This window comes from Cherax quadricarinatus, chromosome 62 (assembly GCF_038502225.1).
Source record: "Cherax quadricarinatus isolate ZL_2023a chromosome 62, ASM3850222v1, whole genome shotgun sequence".
Lineage (NCBI taxonomy): Eukaryota > Metazoa > Arthropoda > Malacostraca > Decapoda > Parastacidae > Cherax > Cherax quadricarinatus.
In genome coordinates, this window is record NC_091353.1 from 10019437 (window position 1) to 10047109 (window position 27673).

Genomic DNA, 27673 nt, shown 5'->3' on the forward strand with positions numbered 1-27673 from the left:
AAAGTCATGCTAACAAAAAGAAGAGAGGGAGGGAATATACACAGGCCAGCAGACAGGGATGGGAGAAGAGAGGCAGTAGGTAGTGCAGGTTATTTGTGTATTGTTCCAGTCATGGTATTGCGCATTTTTGTTATTCTAAACATGTTTGGAAGTTGAGGACTTACTGTACTTTAACCCTTAAACTGTCCAAACGTAGATCTATGTTCACTCGAGTAGTGCTCCAAATGTAGATCTACGTTCACTCGAGTAGTGCTCCAAATGTAGATCTTCATTCCATTTAACATGCAATCATATGTAAAAGAATAGTAGATCTACGTTCAGACCAGAATGCGAGTGAACATAGATCTACGTTTGGACAGTTTAAGGGTTAATTGCTGAAATACGTTTCTGTTGCACATTTCTTTCATCACAGATCATATATAGGGTGAACAGAAACAAGTTTTTATCACTTTATCACACTTCTTTCATCACAGATCATAGACTAGGTAGACAAAGATAACTAACCTTTAATCCAGAGATGCAACAATAACAAGGGGCATGGATGGAAATAACACATCCATAACAATAAATGTTGATAATCATAACCATAATTTTCAAAGTGGTGGAGTGGTAAGCCAGTGGAAGGCCTCAGTCAGATGACCAAAAGCTCCAGCTGCAGGTCATAAAATGACTTAAGACCAGCATCAGGAAACACTTGTCCTGTTTCTTGACAAACCTTACCTAACCTAACCTAACATGTGCACATGAGCCAGAGGATTACTAGAGAGTATTTCTTCAGTGTAAATGAGGTAAATAAGTGGAATTGGTTATACAGTGGCAAAGTGGTAGCAAACTCCATAAGAGAGATTCAAAAACTATGATAAGACTTGACGACTTCAGTTAGTCGGAAGTTTGGAATTAAGTAAGTTTTTATTCAGATACAGGTACACATAAATACATAGATTATCATACATAGCAGCATGTGTGTAGATTATCTAGGATAACCCAAAAAAAGTCAGACCAGAAGCTGGAGCTTATCCCCATCCCCTGAATACTTAAATTAGCAGCTAGATAAATACAGGTACACATCATATATTCGTTACACAGCGCTCACTTTAGAGCATTTCGCTAATATGGCGCTTTTCAATTATATTTGCATTTATTATTTTTGGTGCTTGCTTTGCTCTTAAGATGGTTTTTGGCAATTTTAAAAATTTTTGGATTAATTGTTTTTTCTTTTGTATATTTTTTTATTCCTTGTGCTATTGCACACTTAGTAAATGATAGTGTAAACAATATTTTTAAGTTTTAAAAAGACAGATTTGCATTAATGTGACAGTCTGGAACCTTTTATTTTTTTTTTTTTTTTTTTCTTTTTTCAACAAGTCGGCCGTCTCCCACCGAGGCAGGGTGACCCAAAAAAGAAAGAAAATCCCCAGAAAGAAAATACTTTCATCATCATTCAACACTTTCACCACACTCACACATTATCACTGCTTTTGCAGAGGTGCTCAGAATACAACAGCTTAGAAGCATATACGTATAAAGATACACAACATATCCCTCCAAACTGCCAATATCCCAAACCCCTCCTTTAAAGTGCAGACATTGTACTTCCCATTTCCAGGACTCAAGTCCGACTATATGAACATAACCGGTTTCCCTGAATCCCTTCACTAAATATTACCCTGCTCACACTCCAACAGATCGTCAGGTCCCAAGTATCATTCGCCTCCATTCACTCCTATCTAACACGCTCATGCACGCTTGCTGGAAATCCAAGCCCCTAGCCCACAAAACATCCTTTACCCCCTCTTTCCAACCCTTTCGAGGACGACCCCTACCCCTCCTTCCTTTCCCTATAGATTTATATGCTTTCCATGTCATTCTACTTTGATCCATTCTCTCTAAATGACCAAACCACCTCAACAACCCCTCTTCTGCCCTCTGACTAATGCTTTTATTAACTCCACACCTTCTCCTAATTTCCATACTCCGAATTTTCTGCATAATATTTACACCACACATTGCCCTTAGACAGGACATCTCCACTGCCTCCAACCGTCTCCTCGCTGCTGCATTTACCACCCAAGCTTCACATCCATATAAGAGTGTTGGTACTACTATACTTTCATACATTCCCTTCTTTGCCTCTATAGATAACGTTTTTTGACTCCACATATACCTCAACGCACCACTCGCCTTTTTTCCCTCATCAATTCTATGATTAACCTCATCCTTCATAAATCCATCCGCCGACACGTCAACTCCCAAGTATCTTAAAACATTCACTTCTTCCATACTCCTCCTCCCCAATTTGATATCCAATTTTTCTTTATCTAAATCATTTGATACCCTCATCACCTTACTCTTTTCTATGTTCACTTTCAACTTTCTACCTTTACACACATTCTCAAACTCATCCACTAACCTTTGCAATTTTTCTTTAGAATCTCCCATAAGCACAGTATCATCAGCAAAAAGCAACTGTCAATTCCCATTTTGAATTTGATTCCCCATAATTTAATCCCACCCCTCTCCCAAACACCCTAGCATTTACTTCCTACCTTTATCTAAATACTGTTCACATATATGCTTCAATGTAAACACTTGATCTACACATCCCCTACCCACTCTGAAGCCTCCCTGCTCATCCGCAATCCTACATTCTGTCTTACCTCTAATTCTTTCAATTATAACCCTACCATATACTTTTCCTGGTATACTCAGTAAACTTATTCCTCTATAATTTTTACAATCTCTTTTGTCCCTTTTCCCTTTATATAAAGGGACTATACATGCTCTCCACCAATCCCTAGGTACCTTCCCCTCTTTCATACATTTATTAAACAAAAGTACCAACCACTCCAACACTATATCCCCCCCTGCTTTTAACATTTCTGTCATGATCCCATCAGTTGCAGCTGCTTTACCCCCTTTCATTCTACGTAATGCCTCACGTACCTCCACCACACTTACATTCTGCTCTTCTTCACTCCTAAAAGATGGTATACCTCCCTGGCCAGTGCATGAAATTACTGCCTCCCTTTCTTCCTCAACATTTAAAAGTTCTTCAAAATATTCTCTCCATCTACCTAATACCTCCCTCTCCCCATCTACTAACTCCCCTACTCTGTTTTTGACTGACAAATCCATACTTTCCCTAGGCTTTCTTAACTTGTTTAACTCACTCCAAAATTTTTTCTTATTTTCATTAAAATTTCTTGACAGTGCCTCTCCCACTCTTTCATCTGCTCTCCTTTTGCATTCTCTCACCACTCTCTTCACCTTTCTTTTACTCTTCATATACTCTGCTCTTCTTATAACACTTATGCTTTGTAAAAACCTCTCGTAAGCTACGTTTTTCTCTTTTATCACACCCTTTACTTCATCATTCCACCAATCACTCCTCTTTCCTCCTGCCCCCACCCTCCTATAACCACAAACTTCTGCCCCACATTCTAATACTGCATTTTTAAAACTATTCCAACCCTCTTCAACCCCCCCACTACTCATCTTTGCACTAGCCCACCTTTCTGCCAATAGTCGCTTATATCTCGCCCGAACTTCCTCCTCCCTTAGTTTATACACTTTCACCTCCCTCTTACTTGTTGTTGCCACCTTCCTCTTTTCCCATCTACCTCTTACTCTAACTGTAGCTACAACTAAATAATGATCCGATATATCAGTTGCCCCTCTATAAACATGTACATCCTGGAGCCTACCCATCAACCTTTTATCCACCAATACATAATCTAACAAACTACTTTCATTACGTGCTACATCATACCTTGTATATTTATTTATCTTCTTTTTCATAAAATATGTATTACTTATTACCAAATTTCTTTCTACACATAGCTCAATTAAAGGCTCCCCATTTACATTTACCCCTGGCACCCCAAATTTACCTACTACTCCCTCTATAACATTTTTACCCACTTTAGCATTGAAATCCCCAACCACCATTACTCTCACACTTGATTCAAAACTCCCCACGCATTCACTCAACATTTCCCAGAATCTCTCTCTCTCCTCTACACTTCTCTCTTCTCCAGGTCTGGAACCTAACCCACCATATTAGTGAGGTATGCCTGTAATAATAATATTAATAATAATAATAAATATTGTGATGCTCACATGGAGTGTTTGCTTTCAAATTTTATTATTCACTAGCATCTTGGTAGGCAAACAATGCTACTAAATTTCTGCCATATTTGATATCTATAGTGAACAAATGTAAACAGTTGAAACAGAGTGCTTGGGATTTAAACGCAGAGTTCAAATCCATCCTGAGCGATGGACTAGCTCTCTGAGGATGCCTAAACAGTGATTCAAAACCTAAGCACTTGATTTGATTGTTGGAATAGCTAGTAAATGTTTGAATATGTGAATTAGAAATCTCCATCTTTTTAGCTATATTAATCGTGTGTGTACTCCAAGAGGTGTGTATCTCTGTGTGGATATATTCTGAGATGTGTGTTTCTCAGTATATACAGTAGGGCCCCACTTATACGGCGGGTTAGGTTCCAGGCTGTCGCCGGAAAGCAGACATCACCGGAAGGCAGAACTCCATTTTTTTCCATTTATAAATGCATATAAATGCCAGACAACAAGTTTACACTAAATTATATTAAGTTAGTAATAGAACCAGGCATTAAAAACACACAAAGTAAAATACAGTCACAGTAAATTCATTACTTATCTTAAAGTATTTGTAATCTTAATGTAGGGAGAGAGGTGAGTAGTACTTATTTGTAGGAAGTCAGGTGCAGGTAGCCCAGGTGTAGGTACCACTGGCTCCCCGTCTCATACTTAATATACGATATTTAAAACATCCCAGTGAGGTAAAATGCACATACAGTACACTCATTATTTACCTTAAAATATGTGTAGTCTTAATATAGGAAGAGAGGTGAGTAGTATTTATTTGTATAAAGTCAGTGTAGGTAGCCGGTAGGTGTAGCCCGCCTGGGCTACACCTACCGGCTACCTACACTGTGGCCCAGAGCCATATTATTAATAGCGACATGCCTTGTTCACTGAATTTAATCATTTCTAACAGCTACCTTTAGATGCCATCATAAACGAAGGTAGAAGTAATGAATAATTCATGCCGAAAATTGTAAACAAAAGCGGAGTGAGGGAGTGGCTGGGCCAAACGCAGATTCATGCACGTTTTCTCTGATGGCTGAACAGAGAAAACGTAATGTTGTCCCTCCATCCGGCTACCACACAGCTCCACAAGTATTATTATCAGAGCACACATAAAATATGCAATAAATGCCTGGTGGCCTGGTGGTTAACGCTCTCGCTTCACACGGTGAGGGCCTTGGTTCGATTCCCAGCCAGAGTAGAAACATTGGACGTGTTTCTTTCCACCTGTTGTCTATGTTCCCCATCAGTAAAATGGGTACCTGGTGTTAGTCGACTGGTGTGGGGGTGACATCCTGGGACACTGAGATACTGACCTAAGGAGGCCTGGTCACAGACCGGGCCGCGGGGGCGTTGACCCCCGGAACTCTCTCCAGGTAAACTCCAGGTAAACAACAAGTTTACACTAATATTAAGTTAGCAATAGAAATAGGCATTAAAAACACAATAAAAGGTAAGATACACACAGAGTACACTTATTACTTACCTTAAAATATTAATATTAATGTGTGAGAGGTGAGTGGCAGGGTGTTTATTGAATAAAATCAGAATGGCACACCATCATCCTCTAACTTGGCACTTAAAACAAGAGGCTTACAACTTCTCTTTTTATCACAGCTAACCTTAGACGCCATCGTCAATAAGAGGCAACTAGTTAACGAAAGAGTAAACGAGAGAGAGAACGAGATACAGAGTTGAGACAGTGTAAGAACACAAACTGAACAGGTAGTGGACGATCACTTGGTCAGGCAAAATAAATGCGTATTAATATGTGTCTACTTTTAGTTCATTCACGTCCATTTGTAAGAGTTTGTAAAACATTTACCTCAATAATTTTTTTTTTTATAATAATAATTACCTCACAATACAAATACTCTTACATTGTGTACAAGTTGTACAAGTTAGTTCAGAATAAACAAACAGCAACACACCATTTTTAGAGTGAATGAAGATAATAATATTAATAATAATAATAATAATATTATTATTATTATTAATATTAATAATAATATTGTTATTGTTTGGAGGGATATGTTGTTTATCTTTTTACGTATATGCTTCTAAGCTGTTGTATTCTGAGCACCTCTGCAAAAGCAGTGATAATGTGTGTGGTGAAAGTGTTGAATGATGATGAAAGTATTTTCTTTTTGGGGATTTTCTTTCTTTTTTGGGTCACCCTGCCTCGGTGGGAGACGACCGACTTGTTGAAAAAAAAAAAAAAAAAAAAAATAATAATAATAATTATTATTATTATTTATTATAAAAAGCACTAAACCCAGAAGGGTCGTGAATTGCTATACATAGAGTAAAGGCATATGAAAAGAATATTTTTCTACAGTTACCCCCCAGTGTTTGACTAGAGAAAACATAATTCTTCCGACACTACCTACACAGCTGCTTTGTAAACAAATCTCATATTTACATCAATTTTTATTCTGAGTGTATGTATCATGTTTATATGCTATGTAATGGGTTTCATATATAATTTTGAGGAAAATATCATAGATGGATTAATGAAAATGCCTATATTGATGTAAAATAAGACATTTAGTGTGCCCAAGAGTGATTATTATTACGTAGTATTGGCGTCATGAGTAGAGAGAGACTTAGCGATTTTAATGTGTACCTGCACACCAGCACAGTGTGTAAGTATATTTAGGTACAGGTACACATAAGTATAATTATCAGAGTACATATAAAATATGCAGTAACTTTAAAACACTTGAAATTTTGGAAAGTTTCCTAACATAATAGATGTGGTCACGGAAAATGTAAACAAACCGGGTGGGGGCGCCGTATTTGAAAGACCGCTTGCTGTATAGCAAATTTTGGTCACAATTTGACATCGCCGTATTAGCGGAACGCCGTAAGGCGAAACGCCGTAAAGCGGGGCCTTACTGTATAAGTCAAAGAGTTTTCTTCAGTCCCAATTTTAGGGTTTAAAGTATGTTTTTGGTTGGTTGTGCACAAGTGGTAGTGATCCTTGATGACTGTCATGTAATCACTTGGTTTTAAACCCAGTAATCTTCTCAGGTTGTTGATGATGACACCAGCGTGCGTTTGCTGGAGGTGGAATTGGCCCAGAGTGAGCACACACTGTTTCTCCCACCACCAGAACCTCTCTACCTTCCTGAAGGCATCACCTACACCTACTCTGTAAGAATATAATAATGGTGTACAATACTGACAAGTTGATCAGTTAGACACATGTGCAACAGTTAGGTATCTTTATTCCAAAATTTTTCAGAATAAAGGTACCTAACTGTTGCCAACTTGTCTTGCATTTGTCTGTTACCTGCAACTGTAGTTGCGTTCCCACACATGAGCACAAGATGCTTAGTAACCAGACAAAATTAAATGATAATAAAAGGGAAAATGATGAGGCAAAAGCCTAAAAAAAATTTGTCTTGTAATGACAGATGGAGTAATTTAAAAAAATGACAAGAGAAACCTAATACAGTGGACCCCCGGTTAACGATTTTTTTTCACTCCAGAAGTATGTTCAGGTGCCAGTACTGACCGAATTTGTTCCCATAAGAAATATTGTGAAGTAGATTAGTCCATTTCAGACCCCCAAACATACACGTACAAACGCACTTACATAAATACACTTACATAATTGGTCGCATTCGGAGGTAATCGTTATGCGGGGGTCCACTGTACACTCGTGTCTAATTGAAATTAAACTGGTAAACCATATTTTGACTGAGATATTTGATGGGAACTACAATACAAACTTAAGAAATTAATATTCAAGAGACAACAGTAAAAATTCATAATATTCAAAAGAAGAACGTTATGGTAGTCCATGCATGCAATCCATTATTCAAGTCAACTCTTAGTTTTGGAATTACAAATACAAATTTCTTTTTTGCAGTATACAGGTAATGTAGTTTACATGTAATAAAATATTGGTAAGAACAAAAGAAAACCATTAGCATGCAGTGCATTTTGGGCAGACTAATAAAAAATTGGGTTTCAAGACTTTATTTAACCCTTAAACTGTCCAGCCGTAGATCTACGTTCACGTGCGTAGTACTCCGACCTTTATTTTCTCCATTTGAAAGCATGTAAAAAAAGTAGATCTATGTTCGGAGCACTACGCACGTAAACATAGATCTACGTTTGGACAGTTTAAGGGTTAAATGCTGAGTTTTTGATAGGCAATTACAGCTATATTATTTTACTAGTTTTTTTGGTTCAGTGTTTTTGTGCTGATTTTTTGTTTTTATTTTACCTAATTTTTCAGGGTTTCCCCAAGCTTAAACCCGAGTTATTTCCCATGGGTGAACCCAAGCCTGTGCTGCCCCCTCAGGTTAAAGCCCCACAGATGACCCCGGCCTCTCCTCTGGCACGTCGCACCAAGCAAGAGGTCAAGACAGATCAGAGACTGGCCTCCAGATATTCACAGACACCCATCCTGTGGGCCAAGTGTTTGCTCTCCACCTGTTACAGGTGAGTACTTAAGGTTTTTATTTTTTGAAATAGCAGCAGTCTCCTACCAAGGCTGGGTGACCCCAAAAGAAGAAACACTTTCATGAGGTTTTTCTTCCTTTTACATTTAGCAATTTATGCAGGAGAAGGGGTTACTAGCCCTCTTGTTCTTGGGAGAAGGGGTTACTAGCCCTCTTGTTCTTGGGTGAAGGGGTTACTAGCCCTCTTGTTCTTGGGTGAAGGGGTTACTAGCCCTCTTGTTCTTGGGAGAAGGGGTTACTAGCCCTCTTGTTCTTGGGAGAAGGGGTTACTAGCCCTCTTGTTCTTGGGAGAAGGGGTTACTAGCCCTCTTGTTCTTGGGAGAAGGGGTTACTAGCCCTTTTGTTCTTGGGAGAAGGGGTTACTAGCCCTCTTGTTCTTGGGAGAAGGGGTTACTAGCCCTCTTGTTCTTGGGAGAAGGGGTTACTAGCCCTCTTGTTCTTGGGAGAAGGGGTTACTAGCCCTCTTGTTCTTGGGAGAAGGGGTTACTAGCCCTCTTGTTCTTGGGAGAAAGGGTTACTAGCCCTCTTGTTCTTGGGAGAAGGGGTTACTAGCCCTCTTGTTCTTGGGAGAAGGGGTTACTAGCCCTCTTGTTCTTGGGAGAAGGGGTTACTAGCCCTCTTGTTCTTGGGAGAAGGGGTTACTAGCCCTCTTGTTCTTGGGAGAAGGGGTTACTAGCCCTCTTGTTCTTGGGTGAAGGGGTTACTAGCCCTCTTGTTCTTGGGAGAAGGGATTACTAGCTCTCTTGTTCTTGGAAGAAGGGATTACTAGCCCTCTTGTTCTTGGGAGAAGGGGTTACTAGCCCTCTTGTTCTTGGGAGAAGGGGTTACTAGCCCTCTTGTTCTTGGGTGAAGGGGTTACTAGCCCTCTTGTTCTTGGGAGAAAGGGTTACTAGCCCTCTTGTTTTTGGGAGAAAGGGTTACTAGCCCTCTTGTTCTTGGGTGAAGGGGTTACTTACCCTCTTGTTCTTGGGAGAAGAAACCATATCACAGGCAGGGTTAGAACCTGCGATCAGAGAGTCTCAAAACTCCAGACAGACACTTTAGCCACTGGGCCAGCTAGCCACAATAAGATTCATCCAACTAGGCATATTTATACACTGTAGGAAGGTTAGCATAGGCACCATTGTGACCACAAATGCAAGTTTTTACAGACAAATTTCCAACTAGCGTGGCCATGACGAACTCTAGCTCAAATCCCCCTCAAAGCCATCAACATGCCAACCTTCCTATGGTGTATAAATATACCTAGTTAGATGAATCTTATTGTGGCTAGCTGGCCCAGTGGGTAATTCGTCGGTCTTGAGTTTTGAGACTCTGGTCCTGGGTTCTAACTCCGCCTGTGGTGTGGTTTGTTTGCAATTGTGTCATTACAATTTCATGAGTCTTGGGAGAAGAGGTTACTAGCTCTCTTTTTCTTGAGAAGAGTTACTAGCCCTCTTGTTCTTGGGAGAAGGGGTTACTAGCCCTCTTGTTTTTGGGAGAAGGGGTTACTAGCCCTCTTGTTCTTGGGAAAAGGGGTTACTAGCCCTCTTGTTCTTGGGAGAAAGGGTTACTAGCCCTCTTGTTCTTGGGAGAATGGGTTACTAGCCCTCTTGTTCTTGATTACTAGCCCCCATGTTCCTCGGAGAAGGAGTTATTAGCCCCCTTGTTCCTGGGAGAAGAGATTGCTAGCCCCTTGTTCTTGGGAGATGGGGGTTACTAGCCCCAATGTTCCTGTGAGAAGGGGTTGCTAGCCCTCTTGCTCCTGGGAGAAAGGGTTACTAGCCCCCTTGCTCCTGGTAGAAGAGGTTACTAGCCCCCTTGCTCCTGGGAGAAAGGGTTACTACCCCTCTTGTTTTTGAGTGAAGGGGATAATAGCCCCCTTGTTCCTGGGAGAAGGGGTTACTAGCCCCCTTGCTCCTGGGAGAAGGGGTTACTAGCCCTCTTGTTCTTGGGTGAAGGGGTTAATAGCCCCCTTGTTCCTGGAAGGAGGGGTTACCAGCTGTTGCTCCCAGCATTTTAGTCACCTCTTACAATGCATATGGCTTATAGAGGAGAGCAAGAAATCTCTAGTTTAGAAAACCAACAAGCTGAAGAATGAGGCACTTGCACAACATTTGGGAATCTTTATTGAGGAAACATTTCATCCAATACAGAGAAGAACAGTGGAAGATGTAGAGAAGTTTGGGGGTAATCAGTCAGATAATTCAGTCCATCAATCTCAAGAAATGTACATTTTTCAAGAAATATATATACGGGTTAATTCTACTGTAAATAGAGTAACATACTTTTAAGATTATTATTATTATTATAATTATTATTTTTTTTTCAACAAACTGGCCGTATCCCACCAAGGCAGGGTGACCCAAAAAGAAAAATGAAAGTTTCTCTTTTTAAAATTTTAGTATTTCGTACAGAAGAAGGGGTCACTAGCCCCCTTGCTCCCGGCATTTTAGTCACCTCTTACAACACGCATGGCTTACGGAGGAAGAATTCTGTTCCACTTCCCCATGGAGATTAGAGGAAATAAACAAGAACAAGAACTAGAAAGAAAATAGAAGAAAACCCAGAGGGGTGTGTATATATATGCTTGTACATGTGTGTGTAGTGTGACCTAAGTGTAAGTAGAAGTAGCAAGATGTGCCTGAAATCTTGCATGTTTATGAGACAGAAAAAAGACACCAGCAATCCTACCATCATGTAAAACAATTACAGGCTTTCGTTTTACACTCACTTGGCAGGATGGTAGTACCTCCCTGGGTGGTTGCTGTCTACCAACCTACTACCTACAGTTATTGTTATTCTTTCTTCTTTCAACACACCGGCCGTATCCCACTGAGGCGGGGTGGCCCAAAAGGAAAAACGAAAGTTTCTCCTTTTACATTTAGTAATATATACAGGAGAAGAGGTTACTAGCCCCTTGCTTCCGGCATTTTAGTCACCTCTCACAACACGCATGACTTACGGAGGAAGACTTCTGTTCCACTTCCCCATGGAGATTAGAGGAAATAAACAAGAACAAGAACTAGAAAGAAAATAGAAGAAAACCCAGAGGGGTGTGTATATATGTGCTTGTACATGTATGTGTAGTGTGACCTAAGTGTAAGTAGAAGTAGCAATACGTACCTGAAATCTTGCATGTTCATGAGACAGAAAAAAGGACACCAGCAATCCTACCATCATGTAAAACAATTACAGGCTTTCGTTGTACATTCACTTGGCAGGATGGTAGTACCTCCCTGGGCGGTTGCTGTCTACCAACCTACTACCTGTAATTATTATTATTATTATTATTATTATTATTATTATTGTTTTGTTGAGAAGAGCTAAATCCATAAAGGTGGTGTAGTGCACTGAGCCTGGAAGGTAGTGATGCATAGAAGGGAAGGTTAGCTCAAAATTCCTTGAAGCAAGAGCACCTCACCAGTATCAAAGGACCCTCTTGAAAGGACACTTGTGAAGGATTGTAAGAGGCAAGCATAGATTGTGGGAGGTGTACAGGAACACTTATATGGCATTGGGTGTTTGCTGGGCTGTACCTTATTGTCTGTCTCAAGACTAGCAAACAGAGAATTGAGTCTCTTGTCTCTCCTTGCACTGAATATCATGCAGGGATGGAGGATCAAGCCTCCACTTTTCCTTACTGGATAACTTACACACATTTACTGGCTCACATAAAATATTTTAATTACCTGCAATATTTAAAATAGATCATAAGAGTTATTTTCCAGTTCTTGTGTGTAAGAGTAGCAGAATAATGGTGGAGGTTTGTGAGTTGCTTTTGAGACATTTTCTCTTGACACTGCTAGTGGTGGACCTACAATTTTGGGGCCCTAAAGCTTGAACTGTCAGCTTTTGGGGCCCCTCCAGGATTAGGGACCCTGAAGCTAAGTTTCATTAGTTTCATAGTAGATCCATCTCTGGACACTATGTACTTCTTTCAACAAACCTACCATCTTCCACCAAGGTAGGGTGACCCAAAAAGAAGAAGACACTTTCACCATCACTCCACAGTCTTTCCAGAGGGGTACCAATACCACAGTTCAAAGCTACGAATATCCCTGCCCCTCTCTCTCTAGACACAAACACAAATATCTGTCTTGTGGGTAAAAGTGAGAAAGACAAACTATACCACGGGCAGGGATATAACCCGCGATCAGAGAGTCATAAAACTCCAGACTGATTCATTTTATGACTTCGATTGCGGGTTCTATCCCCGCCCAATGGTATGGTTTATTTGCAGTTGTGTCATTACAATTTCATGAGTCACAGTGAGTAAGACATGGAGGTAGTAGCCTCCTGTCATATGGGTGTGAACTTTGCACCTTGGCAGGATTGCTGTTTTCTTCCTGTCTCATGGATAGATAAGATGACAGGTGGATCTTACAATCTACGTATACTGTACTTGTGCCTCAGTTCATAGGGTTATCAAGGCTTATTCCTTGGGTAATATTGATAATATTGTAAAAGTAATAGTGTAAAAGTCAACTAAAATGCCGGGAACAATGGGCTAGTAACCCCTTTTCCTGTAAAGATTACTAAAAAGAATAAGAAGAAGAAAATTGTCAAAGTGGGAAGTCTGAATGTGCGTGGATGTTGTGCAAATGATAAGAAAGAGATGACTGTAGATGTTATGAATGAGAAGAAACTGGATGTCCTGGCTCTAAGTGAAACAAAGCTGAAGGGGGTGGGAGAGTTTCAATGGAGAGGAATAAATGGGATTAGGTCAGGGGTTTCAAATAGAGTTAGAGCTAAAGAAGGAGTAGCAATAATGTTGAAGGATAAGCTATGGCAGGAAAAGAGGGACTACAAATGCATAAATTCAAGGATTATGTGGAGTAAAATAAAGATTGGATGTGAAAAGTGGGTTATAGTAAGCGTGTATGCACCTGGAGAAGAGAGAAGTGTAGAGGAGAGAGAGAGATTCTGGGAAATGTTGAGTGAATGCATGGGGAGTTTTGAATCAAGTGTGAGAGTAATGGTGGTTGGGGATTTCAATGCTAAAGTGGGTAAAAATGTTATGGAGGGAGTAGTAGGTAAATTTGGGGTGCCAGGGGTAAATGTAAATGGGGAGCCTTTAATTGAGCTATGTGTAGAAAGAGGTTTGGTAATAAGTAATACATACTTTATGAAAAAGAGGATGAATAAATATACAAGGTATGATATAGCAAGTAATGAAAGTAGTTTGTTAGATTATGTATTGGTGGATAAAAGGTTGATGGGTAGGCTCCAGGATGTACATGTTTATAGAGGGGCAACTGATATATCAGATCATTATTTAGTTGTAACTACAGTTAGAGTAAGAGGTAGATGGGAAAAGAGGAAGGTGGCAACAACAAGTAAGAGGGAGGTGAAAGTGTATAAACTAAGGGAGGAGGAAGTTCGGGCAAGATTTTTTTTTATTATCACACTGGCCGATTCCCACCAAGGCAGGGTGGCCCGAAAAAGAAAAACTCACCATCATTCACTCCATCACTGTCTTGCCAGAAGGGTGCTTTACACTACAGTTTTTAAACTGCAACATTAACACCCCTCCTTCAGAGTGCAGGCACTGTACTTCCCATCTCCAGGACTCAAGTCCAGCCTGCCGGTTTCCCTGAACCCCTTCATAAATGTTACTTTGCTCACACTCCAACAGCACGTCAAGTATTAAAAACCATTTGTCTCCATTCACTCCTATCAAACACGCTCATGCATACCTGCTGGAAGTCCAAGCCCCTCGCACACAAAACCTCCTTTACCCCCTCTCTCCAACCTTTCCTAGGCCGACCCCTACCCCGCCTTCCTTCCACTACAGACTGATACACTCTTGAAGTCATTCTGTTTCGCTCCATTCTCTCTACATGTCCGAACCACCTCAACAACCCTTCCTCAGCCCTCTGGACAACAGTTTTGGTAATCCCGCACCTCCTCCTAACTTCCAAACTACGAATTCTCTGCATTATATTCACACCACACATTGCCCTCAGACATGACATCTCCACTGCCTCCAGCCTTCTCCTCGCTGCAACATTCATCACCCACGCTTCACACCCATATAAGAGCGTTGGTAAAACTATACTCTCATACATTCCCCTCTTTGCCTCCAAGGACAAAGTTCTTTGTCTCCACAGACTCCTAAGTGCACCACTCACTCTTTTTCCCTCATCATTTCTATGATTCACCTCATCTTTCATAGACCCATCCGCTGACAAGTCCACTCCCAAATATCTGAATACATTCACCTTCTCCATACTCTCTCCCTCCAATCTGATATTCAATCTTTCATCACCTAATCTTTTTGTTATCCTCATAACCTTACTCTTTCCTGTATTCACCTTTAATTTTCTTCTTTTGCACACCCTACCAAATTCATCCACCAATCTCTGCAACTTCTCTTCAGAATCTCCCAAGAGCACAGTGTCATCAGCAAAGAGCAGCTGTGACAACTCCCACTTTGTGTGTGATTCTTTATCTTTTAACTCCACGCCTCTTGTCAAGACCCTCGCATTTACTTCTCTTACAACCCCATCTATAAATATATTAAACAACCACGGTGACATCACACATCCTTGTCTAAGGCCTACTTTCACTGGGAAATAATTTCCCTCTTTCCTACATACTCTAACTTGAGCCTCACTATCCTCGTAAAAACTCTTCACTGCTTTCAGTAACCTACCTCCTACACCATACACTTGCAACATCTGCCACATTGCCCCCCTATCCACCCTGTCATACGCCTTTTCCAAATCCATAAATGCCACAAAGACCTCTTTAGCCTTATCTAAATACTGTTCACTTATATGTTTCACTGTAAACACCTGGTCCACACACCCCCTACCTTTCCTAAAGCCTCCTTGTTCATCTGCTATCCTATTCTCCGTCTTACTCTTAATTCTTTCAATTATAACTCTACCATACACTTTACCAGGTATACTCAGCAGACTTATCCCCCTATAATTTTTGCACTCTCTTTTATCCCCTTTGCCTTTATACAAAGGAACTATGCATGCTCTCTGCCAATCCCTAGGTACCTTACCCTCTTCCATACATTTATTAAATAATTGCACCAACCACTCCAAAACTATATCCCCACATGCTTTTAACATTTCTATCTTTATCCCATCAATCCCGGCTGCCTTACCCCCTTTCATTTTACCTACTGCCTCACGAACTTCCCCCACACTCACAACTGGCTCTTCCTCACTCCTACAAGATGTTATTCCTCCTGGCCCTATACACGAAATCACAGCTTCCCTATCTTCATCAACATTTAGCAATTCCTCAAAATATTCCCTCCATCTTCCCAATACCTCTAACTCTCCATTCGGGCGAGATATAAGCGACTATTGGCAGAAAGGTGGGCTAGTGCAAAGATGAGTAGTGGGGGGGTTGAAGAGGGTTGGAATACAGTGGACCCCCGGTTAACGATATTTTTTCACTCCAGAAGTATGTTCAGGTGCCAGTACTGACCGAATTTGTTCCCATAAGAAATATTGTGAAGTAGATTAGTCCATTTCAGACCCCCAAACATACACATACAAACGCACTTACATAAATACACTTACATAATTGGTCGCATTCGGAGGTAATCGTTATGCGGGGGTCCACTGTAGTTTTAAAAATGCAGTATTAGAATGTGGGGCAGAAGTTTGTGGTTATAGGAGGGTGGGGACAGGAGGAAAGAGGAGTGATTGATGGAATGACGAAGTAAAGGGTGTGATAAAAGAGAAAAAGGTAGCTTACGAGAGGTTTTTACAAAGCAGAAGTGTTATAAGAAGAGCAGAGTATATGGAGAGTAAAAGAAAGGTGAAGAGAGTGGTGAGAGAGTGCAAAAGGAGAGGAGATGAAAGAGTGGGAGAGGCACTGTCAAGAAATTTTGATGAAAATAAGAAAAAATTTTGGAGTGAGTTAAACAAGTTAAGAAAGCCTAGGGAAAGTATGGATTTGTAAGTTAAAAACAGAGTAGGGGAGTTAGTAGATGGGGAGAGGGAGGTATTAGGTAGATGGCAAGAATATTTTGAGGAACTTTTAAATGTTGAGGAAGAAAGGGAGGCGGTAATTTCATGCACTGGCCAGGGAGGTATACCATCTTTTAGGAGTGAAGAAGAGCAGAATGTAAGTGTGGTGGAGGTACGTGAGGCATTACGTAGAATGAAAGGGGGTAAAGCAGCTGGAACTGATGGGATCATGACAGAAATGTTAAAAGCAGGGGGGGATATAGTGTTGGAGTGGTTGGTACTTTTGTTTAATAAATGTATGAAAGAGGGGAAGGTACCTAGGGATTGGCGGAGAGCATGTATAGTCCCTTTATATAAAGGGAAAGGGGACAAAAGAGATTGTAAAAATTATAGAGGAATAAGTTTACTGAGTATACCAGGAAAAGTATACGGTAGGGTTATAATTGAAAGAATTAGAGGTAAGACAGAATGTAGAATTGGGGATGAGCAAGGAGGCTTCAGAGTGGGTAGGGGATGTGTAGATCAAGTGTTTACATTGAAGCATATATGTGAACAGTATTTAGATAAAGGTAGGGAAGTTTTTATTGCATTTATGGATTTAGAAAGGGTATATGATAGAGTGGATAGAGGAGCAATGTGGCAGATGTTGCAAGTTTATGGAATAGGTGGTAAGTTACTAAATGCTGTAAAGAGCTTTTATGAGGATAGTGAGGCTCAGGTTAGGGTGTGTAGAAGAGAGGGAGAATACTTCCTGGTAAAAGTAGGTCTTAAACAGGGATGTGTAATGTCACCATGGTTGTTTAATATATTTATAGATGGGGTTGTAAAAGAAGTAAATGCTAGGGTGTTCGGGAGAGGGGTGGGATTAAATTATGGGGAATCAAATTCAAAATGGGAATTGACACAGTTACTTTTTGCTGATGATACTGTGCTTATGGGAGATTCTAAAGAAAAATTGCAAAGGTTAGTGGATGAGTTTGAGAATGTGTGTAAAGGTAGAAAGTTGAAAGTGAACATAGAAAGGAGTAAGGTGATGAGGGTATCAAATGATTTAGATAAAGAAAAATTGGATATCAAATTGGGGAGGAGGAGTATGGAAGAAGTGAATGTTTTCAGATACTTGGGAGTTGACGTGTCGGCGGATGGATTTATGAAGGATGAGTTTAATCATAGAATTGATGAGGGAAAAAAGGTGAGTGGTGCGTTGAGGTATATGTGGAGTCAAAAAACGTTATCTATGGAGGCAAAGAAGGGAATGTATGAAAGTATAGTAGTACCAACACTCTTATATGGATGTGAAGCTTGGGTGGTAAATGCAGCAGCGAGGAGATGGTTGGAGGCAGTGGAGATGTCCTGTCTAAGGGCAATGTGTGGTGTAAATATTATGCAGAAAATTCGGAGTGTGGAAATTAGGAGAAGGTGTGGAGTTAATAAAAGCATTAGTCAGAGGGCAGAAGAGGGGTTGTTGAGGTGGTTTGTTCATTTAGAGAGAATGGATCAAAGTAGAATGACATGGAAAGCATATAAATCTATAGGGGAAGGAAGGAGGGGTAGGGGTCGTCCTCGAAAGGGTTGGAAAGAGGGGGTAAAGGAGGTTTTGTGGGCGAGGGGCTTGGACTTCCAGCAAGCGTGCATGAGCGTGTTAGATAGGAGTGAATGGAGACGAATGATACTTGGGACCTGACGATCTGTTGGAGTGTGAGCAGGGTAATATTTAGTGAAGGGATTCAGGGAAACCAGTTATTTTCATATAGTCGGACTTGAGTCCTGGAAATGGGAAGTACAATGCCTGCACTTTAAAGGAGTGGTTTGGGATATTGGCAGTTTGGAGGGATATGTTGTGTATCTTTATACGTATATGCTTCTAAACTGTTGTATTCTGAGCACCTCTGCAAAAGTAGTGATAATGTATGAGTGTGGTGAAAGTGTTGAATGATGATGAAAGTATTTTCTTTTTGGGGATTTTCTTTCTTTTTTGGGTCACCCTGCCTCGGTGGGAGACGACCGACTTGTTGAAAAAAAAAAAAAAAATATTGATAATGGGTTGGGCGAATATTTTTTAGTGGGTTTAGGTTTGACAAGGACCTGCCAGGTATGGGCAGGTAGGCCTGCTGCAACATTCCTCCTTTCTTATGTTCTTAGTCACTGCATGCTGATCCTTTTTTTTCCTGTGCATTCTGTAATGGTTCTTCTTCTGTTACAGTACATCCTTTTCAGCTTTTGAGGCTTCATGTGAAAGATTATTTGAGCAGTTATCCTCTGAAACATTAACATATATCTTGTAGTAGCATTATAATTTGTGGGTGTTCTAGTGGTATTTTATTGCAGAAAATCAGGCAAATACATCTGCCATCCTACTTTCAACCTGCTCGACATACGACCACTCGTACTTACGACCGTACTGTTTACAGCTTACCTTAAATTATTTTGTTCTTTTCTGTTCATGCATATGAATGTTTTCCTATGTTTTCATTTATACGAATATTTTGTATGCAAATAAATAACTGTTTGTGTTGTTTGACTTGCATCCATTTTGACTTATGATTGGTTGGTTGCCACCAAGCTCAGTTTTAAGTCGGATGGTAGGTGTATTTACTAATAAAGTACCTGTAACAAGTTCATTACATGTGAGAGAGTTTTTTAATCATTGTTGATCATCTGATTTATTTGTTCCTCAACATATTCCAATTTTTTCACATTTTTTTAACTGTTTTGTCAGTGCACCTCTGGCAAGACAGCGAAGGAGTGATGATGAAAGTGTTTCTTCTTTTTTGGGTCACCTTGCCTTGGTGGGAAATGACAAATATGTTAATAAAAAAGTCAATACAGTTTCTTTTATTTACAACTATTGTCACTTGCTCCACAGTTGTTGAATTGAAAGAAAATAAAATATGTATTCACAGTTAAATTTAATGTAGGAATCCACATAAATATGAAATATTGAGGGTTAATTTTTACATTTTAATTAAAGAGTGTCTACTGTTTTTATTTGGGAAAGGGTGTATAGGTGTGGCTAGTTGTGACTGTCAGCCACCAGTAAATAAAGGCTTTTACAAGAATAAAAATGCACAATACAGTGATTGGAACAATACACAAATAACTCGCATATTGGGGAAAGAAACCTTTGGCATCGTTTTGGTCCGACTCGGTCCAAGTCGTCATCATAAGTTTCTTTCTCCTATGTGTGGGTTATTTGTGTAAAGAATTGTACATTATGCAGCTAAAGCATTGTTTCATCTCTTCAGCTTGTGGTTCACGCAGCTGCCGGCATTTGCTCTGACACAGCACCACAAGGCTCGCTTCCTACAGCTGGCCTTCAAGATCCTCACCAACATGCAGAAACTTCACCTCTCACAAGCTGATGAAGTGAGTAACTTTGTGCCGCACGAAATTGTGACAACACGGTCGCAAATAAATCACGGAACAGATGGGGTTTAAACCCAGGGCAAATTTTAGGACTCTCTTGCCATGGGCTCTAACCCCACAAATTCCACAATTTGAATAATTTTGATTTCACCTGCATGAACATACAAATTTTGTCTCCCCTTAAAATGCTGAGTTTGTTAAGAAACTCTCAGATGTTCATTTAGTATATTATGATGTATAAAAGGCAAACAAAAGGGTACAAAAGAGAGTGCAAAAATTATAGGGGGATAAGTCTGCTGAGTATACCTGGTAAAGTGTATGGTAGAGTTATTATTGAAAGATTTAAGAGTAAGACGGAGAATAGGATAACAGATGAACAAGGAGGCTTTAGGAAAGGTAGGGGGTGTGTGGACCAGGTGTTTACAGTGAAACATATAAGTGAACAGTATTTGGATAAGGCTAAAGAGGTTTTTGTGGCATTTATGGATTTAGAAAAGGCACATGACAGGGTGGATAGGGGGGCAATGTGGCAGATGTTGCAGGTGTATGGTATAGGAGGTAGGTTACTGAAAGCAGTGAAGAGTTTTTACAAGGATAGTGAGGCTCAAGTTAGAGTATGTAGGAAAGAGGGAGATTATTTCCCAGTAAAAGTAGGCCTTGGACAAGGATGTTTGATGTCACCGTGGTTGTTTAATATATTTATAGATGGGGTAGTAAGAGAAGTAAATGCGAGGGTCTTGGCAAGAGGCGTGGAGTTAAAAGATAAAGAATCACACATAAAGTGGGAGTTGTCACAGTTGCTCTTTGCTGATGACACTGTGCTCTTGGGAGATTCTGAAGAGAAGTTGCAGAGGTTGGTGGATGAATTTGGTAGTGTATGTAAATGAAGAAAATTAAAAGTGAATACAGGAAAGAGTAAGGTTATGAGGATAACAAAAAGATTAGGTGATGAAAGATTGGATATCAGATTGGAGGGAGAGAGTATGGAGGAGGTGAATGTATTCAGATATTTTGGAGTGGATGTGTCAGCGGATGGGTCTATGAAAGATGAGGTGAATCATAGAATTGATGAGGGGAAAAGGGTGAGCGGTGCACTTAGGAGTCTGTGGAGACAAAGAACTTTGTCCTTGCAAGCAAAGAGGGGAATGTATGAGAGTATAGTTTTACCAACGCTCTTATATGGGTGTGAAGCATGGGTGATGAATGTTGCAGCGAGGAGAAGGCTGGAGGCAGTGGAGATGTCATGTCTGAGAGCAATGTGTAATGTGAATGTAATGCAGAGAATTCGTAGTTTGGAAGTTAGGAGGAGGTGCGCAATTGCCAAAACTGTTGTCCAGAGGGCTGAGGAAGGGTTGTTGAGGTGGTTCGGACACGTAGAGAGAATGGAGTGAAACAGAATGACTTCAAGAGTGTATCAGTCTGTAGTGGAAGGAAGGCGGGGTAGGGGTCGGCCTAGGAAAGGTTGGAGGGAGGGGGTAAAGGAGGTTTTGTGTGCGAGGGGCTTGGACTTCCAGCGGGCATGCGAGTGTGTGTTTGATAGGAGTGAATGGAGACAAATGATTTTTAATACTTGACGTGCTGTTGGAGTGTGAACAAAGTAACATTTATGAAGGGATTCAGGGAAACCGGCAGGCCGGACTTGAGTCCTGGAGATGGGAAGTACAGTGCCTGCACTCTGAAGGAGGGGTGTTAATGTTACAGTTTAAAAACTGTAGTGTAAAGCACCCTTCTGGCAAGACAGTGATGGAGTGAATGATGGTGAAAGTTTTTCTTTTTTCAGGCCACCCTGCCTTGGTGGGAATCAGCCAGTGTGCTAATAAAAAATAATATATAAAAAAAGGCAAGACTTGTATACTTGTCAGTAGCATATGTCAGACAATATCTACACATACTGTGTACTAGTATGTGCAAGTCTATTAGAGCAGATTAGAGATATGAGTCTCTTGGAGGTTTGATGTGCTGTTGGAGTGTGAGCAAGGTAACTTTTAGGAAGGGATTCAGTAAAATTAGCTGGAGAAGTTGGAAGTATAATACTTTCACTCTGAAGGATGAGTGGGGAAGGTGAGGTTTAAAGAACCATTGAAAGATGAGTGGGGAAGGTGTAGTTTAAAGAACCATTGCAGGATGAGTGGGGAAGGTGAGGTTTGAAGAACTATTGAAGGATGAGTGGGGAGAGTGTAGTTTAAAGAACCATTGAAGGGTGGGTGGGGAAGCAGCAGGTCAGAGGGCCATTTAAATTGTAATGCCCACTCACTTCTATCAGTATAACTGTTGAATGCATGGTGGTAAATATCTTCTATGGCTTGCTCTACCTTGTCAGGAAAATGTTAATAAAGAACGTGTATGGTCACAACATTAACCTTGGTAATACTTCTGCCATACTTTTCCAAAATCTTAATTGTGTGCATGAATGTCAGGATTACTCCAGAATTAAATCTTATTTGATATCTCTTGTTGCTATGAAACTGCAGATCATGATAAGAAAGAAAGGAGGAACACTGCAGGAGCCCTACTGGCCCATACTTGGTCTTTTGTTTTATAAACATTTAGATGCCAGTTAATTCTTTCCACATAATACATTAACGACAGAATATAGTATAGTAAGTACTAGTTCTGAATCTTCCCTATAATCTGTTATTGCCTTATTAATCTTAAGTTAATTTTAAATTTGCCCGAAATGTTCGGCATACAAGGGGCTTTTGGCATGTACACTTAACTATTATAGTTCATTGTACAACCATGTATCATGTCAAAATAGTTTTTTTTTTTTCAACAAGTCGGCAGTCTCCCACCGAGGCAGGGTGACCCAAAAAGAAAGAAAATCCCCAAAAAGAAAATACTTTCGTCATCATTCAACTCTTTCATCTCACTCACACATAATCACTGTTTTTGCAGAGGTGGCCAGAATACAACAGTTTAGAAGTATATACGTATAAAAATACACAATATATCCCTCCACACCCCCAATATCCCAAACCCCTCCTTTAGAGTGCAGGCATTGTACTTCCCATTTCCAGGACTTAAGTCTGGTTATATAAAATAACTGGTTTCCCAGAATCACTTCACTAAATATTACCCTGCTCACACTCCAACAGCTCGTCAGGTCCCAAATACCATTTGTCTCCATTCACTCCTATCTAACACGCTCACGCATGCTCGCTGAAAGTCCAAACCCCTCGCCCACAACACCTCCTTTACCCCCTCCCTCCAACCTTTTCGAGGACGACCCCTACCCCTGGAATGAAATAATATCGTAAACCGGGGGTCCATTGTATCTGTAAACATTCACTGCTTCCTAACTTCGTCTACCCAATTTGATATCCAATTTTTCTTTATCTTATTCATTTGATACTCTCATCACCTTACTCTTTTCTATGTTCACTTTCAACTTTCTACCTTTACACACGCTCCCAAATTCGTCCACTAACCTTTGCAATTTTTCTTTAGAATCTCCCATAAGCACAGTATCATCAGCAAAAAGTAACTGTGTCACTTCCCATTTTGTATTTAATTCCCCATAATTTAATCCCACCCCTCTCCCGAACACTTTAGCATTTACTTCTTTTACAACCCATCTATAAATATATTAAACAACCATGGTGACATTACACATCCCTGTCTAAGACCTACTTTTACCGGGAAGTAGTCTCCCTCTTCTACACACCCTAACCTGAGCCTCACTATCCTCATAAAAACTCTTTACAGCATTTAGTAACTTACCACCTATTCCATATACTTGCAACATCTGCCACATTGCTTCCCTATCCACTCTATCATATGCCTTTTCTAAATCCATAAATGCAATAAAAACTTCCCTACCTTTATCTAAATACTGCTCACATATATGCTTCAATGTAAACACTTGATCTACACATCCCCTACCCACTCTAAAACCTCCTTGCTCATCCGCAATTCTACATTCTGTCTTACCTCTAATTCTTTCAATAATAATCCTACCGTACACTTTTCCTGGTATACTCAGTAAACTTATTCCTCTATAATTTTTACAATCTCTTTTGTCCCCCTTCCCTTTATATAAAGGGACTATACATGCTCTCCGCCAGTCTCTAGGTACCTTCCCCTCTTTCATACATTTATTAAACAAAAATACCAACCACTCCAACACTATATCCCCCCCTGCTTTTAACATTTCTGTCATGATCCCGTCAGTTCCAGCTGCTTTACCTCCTTTCATTCTACGTAATGCCTCACGTACCTCCACCACACTCACATCCTGCTCTTCTTCACTCCTAAAAGATGGTATACCTCCCTGGCCAGTGCATAAAATTACCGCCTCCCTTTCTTCGTCGACATTTAAAAGTTCCTCAAAATATTCTCGCCATCTACCCAAAACCTCCATCTCCCCATCTACTAACTCCCCTACTCTGTTTTTAACTTACAAATCCATTCGTTCCCTAGGCTCTCTTAACTTGTTTAACTCCAAAAATTTTTCTTATTTTCATTAAAATTTCTTGACAGTACCTCTCCCACTCTATCATCCGCTCTCCTTTTGCACTCTCTCACCACTCTCTTCACCTTTCTTTTACTCTCCATATACTCTACTCTTCTTATAACACTTCTGCTTTGTAAATACCTCTCATAAGCTAACTTTTTCTCTTTTATCACAACTTTTACTTCATCATTCCACCAATCACTCCTCTTTCCTCCTGCACCCACCCTCCTATAACCATAAACTTCTGCCCCACATTCTAATACTGCATTTTTAAAACTATTCCAACCCTCTTAAACCCCTCCCCTCATTACTCATGCTTGCACCAGCCCACCTTTCTGCCAATAGTTGCTTATACATGTATTTCACCTGAATTTCCTCCTCACTTAGTTTATACACTTTCACCTCCCTCTTGTTGTTGCCATTTTCCTCTTATCCCATCTACCTCTTACTCTAACTGTAGCTACAACTAGATAATGATCTGATATATCAGTTGCCCCTCTATAAACATGTACATCCTGGAGCCTACCCATCAACCTTTTATCCACCAATACATAATCTAACAAACTACTTTCATTATGTGCTACATCATACCTTGTATATTTATTTATCCTTTTTTCATAAAATATGTATTACTTATTACCAAACCTCTTTCTACACATAGCTCAATTAACCCTTTCAGGTTCGCCAGGCCCTCTCAAAGACTTGTTCTCAGGGTAGCCCAAATTTAAAAAAAAAATAGTTTTTTCTTATGAAAAGATAGAGAATCTTTTCCCAGTCATAATGACACCAAAAGTATGAAATTTGATGGAAAACTTACGGAATTATGCTCTCGCAAAGTTAGCGGTCTCGACGGCGTTTACGCATCGGCGATTTTGCCCACTTTGAGCCCTATTTTCGGCCAATTCCAGTGTACTAGTCGACAAAAATCATAACTATTTCGCTAGAACTCCGTTTTTTCTATCGAATGAGTATAAGAAACCACCCATTTACCGATTTCAACTATCCATTACAGTGGTCAGAATTTAGCAATTTTGCCAATTTCACACAAATTTCAAAAGATGCCAATTTCCGAAAAGGGTCCAGAATAAACAAGAAAGACGTTTCTGGCACTAAAATAACAGTTCTTCTGTTCATTAGTCATGTTCCCACACCCCTCTTACATTCTTTTGCTTTCCACTTTGAATTTTTATTCTCACAAAAAAATAGAAGATTTACTGTTATGCAGACTACTGCATTAGTGTATAAATGGTATAAATAATATCAGCGCACTTGTGAAAGAATATTAGACTCACCAGTTGACGTATATTGGACGCATAGCATGATTTGTTTACTTTTGAACTTTGGTAAAAATCGAACATTTCTGCTACTTTGAGCTCAATTTCAAGGTACTTTCCATCGTAAAACCAGTCAAAATCATCTCAATTTCTGTAACATGTCTTCCATTCTATAAAATGAGACCAGGAAAACTAGAATACGACAATAAATACCATACGAAAATACAGTGCAAAGTCGCTGTTTTAATCCAAGAACATGGTCAAAGTTTTTTTTTCTCATTACGCACTGTGTGCTGCAGGATTTTTTTTATACCGCGCACACTGACCAGATTTGAGGGCACTAGAATTTAGGCGTACTAGTACATCAAAAACCCTGGTGTGTAAGCCGTACTAGTACGGCCGAAACCCTGAAAGGGTTGAAGGTTCCCCATTTTCATTTACCCCTGGCACCCCAAATTTACCTACTACTCCCTCCACAACATTTTTACCCACTTTAGCATTAAAATCCCCAATCACAAGTACTCTCACACTTTTTTCAAAACTCCCCACGCATTCACTCAACATTTCCCAAAATCTCTCTCTCTCCTCTATACTTCTCTCTTCCCCAGGTCCATATACGCTTACTATAACCCACTTCTCACATCCAACCTTTATTTTACTCCACATATTCATTGAAAATTATTATTATTATTATTATTATTATTATTATTATTATTATTATTATTATTATTATAGAAGTCTGGTAGCCAGTGTGGTAGAACAATGAACCCAACAAATTTTGGACCATGATCTGAGCGTCTTGTCCATCCTTCAGTTTATTCATTGACAGTTGTTTATTACAACTTAATCTGAGTTCGTATATACTCGTCTTTAATTTCACTTGTAATTCTTATTAGTTGCTATTCCCGCTGTATTTCCTTTTCAATTTTCAAGTCCCTGTCTTGAGATCAGTACATAGCTGATAATCCCTGAAGCCATTGACAGATGTAACAGTTATAGGGAAAGTGAGAAAGAATCTAAAATATTGACCTCAGGGACAATACCCACATACAATAAGTCCTTGACTTACAAACACATTGAGAATCTTCTGTATGTGTATAATAAACTAGTGTAAGCGTACCTCTGGCAAAACAGTGATGGAGTGAATGATGATGAAAGTTTTTCTTTTTCAGGCTACCCTGAGTGTTTGTAAGTCAAGGGCTTACTGCACTAATAGACAAATAACCCACACATAAGAGAAAGAAACTTACAACAACTTTCAAATCGGACTGAAATATCATTGTGATTTTCTCTCCTGTGTGTGCGTTATTTGTGTATTCCAGTCATGGTATTGTACCTTTTTATTCTTTATACTATCTAATAGAGCTCTTAATTTCTCCTGTTACTTTGCAATGAATGTCAGTTGCTGTAAGCCTGACCTGCTGTGCTTATCAGGTAAGTTACCGTGTGATGATGCAGCTGTGCGGGCTCTACTCGCAGCCCATCCTGGCTGTCAAGGTGCTGTGCGAGATGCGGCAACATGGCATCACTCCCAATGCCATCACTTATGGTTATTACAACCGTGCTGTTATGGAAAACAAGTGGACTCACTCAAATCTATTTTGGAATAAACTCAGGTAAAACTTTTCCAGGGAGGAACAGGGCTTGTAGCCCCTTCTCCTGGGAGCAAGGGGGACTAGGAACCCCATCTCTCAGGAGCAAGGGCTAGTAACCCCTTCTCCTGGGAGCAAGGGGGACTAGGAACCCCATCTCTCAGGAGCAAGGGCTAGTAACCCCTTCTCCTGGGAGCATGGGGGCTAGGAACTTCTTCTCCTGGGAGAAAGAGGCTTGTAGCCCCTTCTTTCAGAGCAAGGGAGCTAGTAACCCCTTCTCCTGTATAAATTACTAAATGAAAAAGGAATGAAAGCTTTATGAAAGCACTTCTCCTCCTCCTCCAGGTCACCCCACTTTGGTGGGAGACGACCGCTGTGCTTCAAAAAAGACTTTCCAGATATAACATTATCTGTTATCTTATTCTTTTTGAAATATCAAATTATCAAAAGGGGCTTTGTT

The 27673-nt window shown here is 40.1% G+C and overlaps 1 protein-coding gene across 4 annotated transcripts in view; it reads left to right on the plus strand.

Annotated features, from left to right (window-relative positions):
• Crag (DENN domain-containing protein Crag) overlaps positions 1-27673 on the plus strand; it is a 201919-nt gene that overhangs the window by 48464 nt on the left and 125782 nt on the right. For all 4 annotated transcript variants that reach the window (XM_070098409.1, XM_070098410.1, XM_070098412.1 and 1 more), the window contains exons 13-16: positions 7168-7290; positions 8384-8589; positions 19774-19894; positions 27056-27237. In XM_070098409.1, the coding sequence (XP_069954510.1) occupies positions 7168-7290; positions 8384-8589; positions 19774-19894; positions 27056-27237 (632 nt within the window). The remainder of the gene's footprint in view (positions 1-7167; positions 7291-8383; positions 8590-19773; positions 19895-27055; positions 27238-27673) is intronic.